The 4,234-nt window shown below is 61.7% G+C and overlaps 1 protein-coding gene across 1 annotated transcript in view; it reads right to left on the bottom strand.

Annotated features, from left to right (window-relative positions):
• The window catches only part of LOC102042271 (HECT, UBA and WWE domain containing E3 ubiquitin protein ligase 1), a gene marked incomplete at its 3' end in the record, with an annotated part of 17,610 nt that extends 13,379 nt beyond the window's left edge, over positions 1 to 4,231 (bottom strand). The window contains exons 1-14 of the mRNA XM_031065669.1: positions 4,112 to 4,231; positions 3,875 to 4,027; positions 3,723 to 3,785; positions 3,162 to 3,239; positions 3,020 to 3,067; positions 2,609 to 2,677; positions 2,416 to 2,515; positions 2,208 to 2,308; positions 1,559 to 1,886; positions 1,360 to 1,487; positions 1,144 to 1,284; positions 932 to 1,043; positions 734 to 853; positions 59 to 160 (exon numbers count right to left, since the gene is read on the bottom strand). Coding sequence (XP_030921529.1) covers positions 59 to 160; positions 734 to 853; positions 932 to 1,043; positions 1,144 to 1,284; positions 1,360 to 1,487; positions 1,559 to 1,886; positions 2,208 to 2,308; positions 2,416 to 2,515; positions 2,609 to 2,677; positions 3,020 to 3,067; positions 3,162 to 3,239; positions 3,723 to 3,785; positions 3,875 to 4,027; positions 4,112 to 4,231 — 1,663 coding nt within the window. The remainder of the gene's footprint in view (positions 1 to 58; positions 161 to 733; positions 854 to 931; positions 1,044 to 1,143; positions 1,285 to 1,359; positions 1,488 to 1,558; positions 1,887 to 2,207; positions 2,309 to 2,415; positions 2,516 to 2,608; positions 2,678 to 3,019; positions 3,068 to 3,161; positions 3,240 to 3,722; positions 3,786 to 3,874; positions 4,028 to 4,111) is intronic.
• Between the last annotated feature and the right edge of the window lie 3 nt (positions 4,232 to 4,234).

The raw sequence follows: 4,234 nt of genomic DNA, 5'->3' as shown, positions 1-4,234 counted from the left end.
CACCCCCCCTGCCCCCCCCCGGCGGGGGGGGGGTTTGGGGACATCGGGGACCACCCACCGTGCCGGATGCCGTCGGAGAAGGCGGGGTCTTGGATGGCTTTTTTCAGGAAGTTCAGCATGGATTTGAGCAAAGCGGCGCGCTGGGGGATGCACTGCACTCCTGGGGGGGACACAGGGAGAGGATTGGGGGGCACAGGAGGAAATGGGGGTGTCCCCAGGGAGAAAGGTGGATGTGGAAAAGGATTTGGGGTCTTCGTAGGTGGGGAACTGGGGTGTTCGTATAGAAAAGGAACTAGGGTGTCCATATAGGGAAGGATTTGGGGTCTTTATATGAGGGGAATTGGGGTGTCCATATAGAGAAAGAATTGGGGTGTTCATAAAGGGAAGGAATTGGGGTGCTCATATAGAGAAGGAATTGGGGCGTCACTATAGAAAAAGAATTGGGGTGTCGATATACAGAAAAAATTGCGGTGCCCATATAGAGAAGGAATTGGGGTGTCCATATAGAGAAAGAATTGGGGTGTCCTTATAAGGGGAACTGGGGTGTCCATATAGAGAAGGAATTGGGGTGTCCACGCAGGAAGAATTAGGGAGTCCATATAGGAAAGCAACTGAGGTGTCCACGCAACAATAATTAGGATATCCATATGGAAAAGGAATTGGGGTATCCGTATAGGGAAGGAATTGGGGTCCAGTGCTGTCCCCACCGTCCCCAGCCCTGGGGGTCACCTACCACCGCGTGGGGAGGGGGTGGCAGCGCTGGTGCTGGGCACAGCAGGTGGGGTTGGTGGCACCGGGTCCTGCCGGGCTTCGGCTGAGGGGCCAGGGCTGCTCTCCATGGCCACGTCGGTCACTGCAGGGGGACGGTGACGTTGCAGAGAGAACGGGGGGGGACAGGTGACACCACGGGGGGGACACAGCCTCTGCTCACCCTCCATGTCCGTCTCCATGTCCTCGCCCTCGGGCAGGGTGGCAGCAGGCGGGCGCTGCACTTTGGGCTTGATGACGAAGGGACACTCGCGGCGGCACAGGTCCACCTCGTGCTGGGGGGGGGGCAGAGCCTCAGCACCCCAAACCACGCGAGGGGACCCCAAAACACCCCCAGGGCACCCCAAAAGCGGGGCAGGGGTAGGGGGACAGCACCTCGAGGCGGTAGATGAAGATGGACAGCCCGCTGTGTGACTGGAAGGCGGCCATGTCCAGGTTGGTGATGAGATCCACCACCCGCACCGCACGCGTGACGAACGTGATCTGGTCCTGGTTGTCCCCCAGGAATTTGATCACCTGGCGAGGGGACAGACAGCAGGTGAGCCAGTCCCTAAGGCACCTGAGAGCCACGCAGAGGTGAGAACAGCCCACCTTGAGCAGCGCCTCCATCATGCCGCACGACACCAGCGCCTCGCCGCCCGCGTCGTAGCTGGCCAGGTGGTACAGGAAGGAGAAGAGCGCCGTGGCGAACTGGTGTGGGTAGGGCTCCATGGAAGGGTCTGGGGGCGCACAGGTGTGGTTAGGGCAGGTCACACCCCCCAGGTGACCCCCCCAGCCCCTCAGCACACACCGATCATGGCCTGGATGCAGTTGCGCACCAGCACGGGCAGGAAGCCGTGGTAGGAGGCGGTGCCGGTGCAGTCGATGATGCTGCTGAGCGAGGGACACGCGAGGGACACATAAGGGACACGCGAGGGATACATGAGGGACACGTGAGGGACACGCGAGGGACACATAAGGGACACGCGAGGGATACATGAGGGACACGTGAGGGACACGCGAGGGACACGGGAGGGACACGGGAGGGACACGCGAGGGACACGCGAGGGACATTCCAGTCCTTGATGAGCAGCACGACATCGGTGAGGGAATACACAAAAGGACAGGTGATGTGACAACTGAAAGCACAGGCAAGGGACACTTGTGTCCTTGATGAGCACCACGACATCAAGGGCACAAACGATGTGACAAGCGAAGGCACAGGTGAAGGGACAGATACAAAACACGTGAAATGACAGGAGCAGCGCAGGTGTAAGACCCAGACAGGCGAGGTGACAGCTGCAGGACAGGTGAGTCGCACTCACGTCCTTGGTGAGCAGCGCGTGCAGCACGACATCGGTGAGGGAACACACCAAGGGACAAGCGAGGGGACACACAAGGGACACACACGGGGACACAAGGGGACAGGTGAGGGGACAGGGCTCAGCCCCGGGTCTCACCATCAGCTGCTTGTCGGTGATCTGCAGCACATCCACCAGCTCCTCGATCAGCCCGTTGTACAGGATGCTGTTGGCCGACTCCTGCAGCGCATTGGAGTACACTGCGGAGAGGGGGGGTCACCCAAACTGCCCCAGGACCACCCCCCAAAGCATCCCCCGACCCCCCAAAGCCACCCCCCGATTAAAACGAGCCCTAATGAAAGCCCACCCAGGATGGAGATGGCGTGGAGCCGCGCCTGCACCGCCTGCAGCCGCTTCTTGTGGTTGGAGAAGCCGTGGGCCAGGCGGATGTGGGTGAACAGCAGCATCTGAGCGGGGGGACAGAGGATTTGGGGGGGGCAGGGAGGGTCTGGGGGTCACCCCCCAATCCGTGGGGGTCCCCTCAATGTCACCCCACGCACCTGCTTGTCCTTGGGGATGCTGTACATCTTGGTCAGGGACTCCATGATCTCCGAGGGGCTCTCTGAGATCTGGGGGAAAGAGAAATTGGGAGGGGCAGAAGCAAAACTGGGGGGGCAGGGGACAAAATTGGGGTGTGGAGGGACAAAACTGGGGTGTGGAGGGACAAAATCTGGGGGTAGGGAACAAAAGTGGGGTGTAGACAGACAAGACTGGGTACAGAGGAACAAAATTGGGGTGCAGGGCACAAAATTGAGGGGTGGGGGAAAAATTGGGGGAGTAGGGAAAAAACTGCGGAGCAGAGAACAAAATGGGGGTGTAGGGGACAAAACTGAGGGGATGGGGACAGAAGTGGAGGATGTGGGGGGCCCAAGCAGAGCCCCCCCCCAAATCAAGGTGCCCCCCATGCTCACCTTGTCCAGCTGCTCGATGTGGATGTAGTGCAGGGTGGTGCTGGTGGCCTGCAGGGGTCACAGGAGGTCAAGGGGTGGCCCCGGTGTTTTGGGGGCCTCCTGGTGTTCCCAAACGCCCCCAAATGTCCCCAGTGTCACTCACCCTCTTGTCCACCTTCACCTCGACGCCCGGCTCAGCGTAGAACTCGAAGTGCAGGGTGGTGGCGCTGGGTGGGTATTTCTGGGGGGGGACACACGGGGCTCAGATGGGGACAGCAGGGTCCCCTCCCCTGGGGTGACAGGGCCAGGCTGGGGGACACCGGGACACAGGGAAAGGGGACACCAGGGTGCAACAGGGGGTGACAAAGTGGTGCTGGGGGACAAGGGAGGTGACACAGAGGGACAGGACAGCGCTGGGGACACCCTGAGGGGACACCAGACAGCGCTGGGGACACCAGCATGGCATCAAAGGGGCCTCAGGATGTGACAAAGGCACACGAGGTGACGTTGGGAACGGGTCACACCGAGATGTGACAACACAGAAGGTGACACAGGCACAGGCGAGTTCTGGGGACCCCCAGCACAGAACAAGGTGACACAGGTGAGTTCTGGGACAGGACAAGGTGACACTGGTGAGTTCTGACAAACCCCAGGACAGGACAAGGTGACCCACAGGAGCTCAGGTGACCCACAGGAGCTCAGGTGACCCACAGGTGCCACTCACCATCATGTGCAGGTCCCGGCAGCACTCAGCCAACCCAAATCCATTCTCCTTTCCACCCCAGCTCTGCAGGGAGACCAGCCCAGCTCAGCCCCGCCGCGCTGAGCCCCCAAACCCCCCTAAAACCCCCCAACCCCCCTACAACCCCCGCCCACCTCGGCCAGGTGCTGCAGGCGGGCCAGCAGGGGCCCGCGGCGCTCGGAGCCCAGGCGCGTGATGTAGTTGGAGCGTTTGCTGAACACGTAGAGCAGGTTGAGCACGGCCAGCACCACGTGCATGTCCGAGGAGGCCAGCAGCGTGGTCAGGTGCTGCGGGGACGACACGACAGGCGCGTCTCAGCGCGTCACGCACGCCTGGGGACGCGCAGGGGGCGGCTCTGGGGGCGTGCCCACCTCGATGGAGCTGTACAGGTGGCGGGAGAAGCTGTACTCGATGAGCAGCGCAGTGAAGTTGAGCAGGGCCAGCAGCAGGGCCTTGAGGGGCTGCCGCTCGGGCCGGTCGCAGGCCAGCATCCC

Source organism: Geospiza fortis, unplaced genomic scaffold (genome assembly GCF_000277835.1).
Source record: "Geospiza fortis unplaced genomic scaffold, GeoFor_1.0 scaffold4834, whole genome shotgun sequence".
NCBI classification, from domain to species: Eukaryota; Metazoa; Chordata; class Aves; order Passeriformes; family Thraupidae; genus Geospiza; species Geospiza fortis.
Note: the sequence above shows the minus strand (reverse complement) of the source record. Positions and strands in the feature narration are given on the sequence as shown.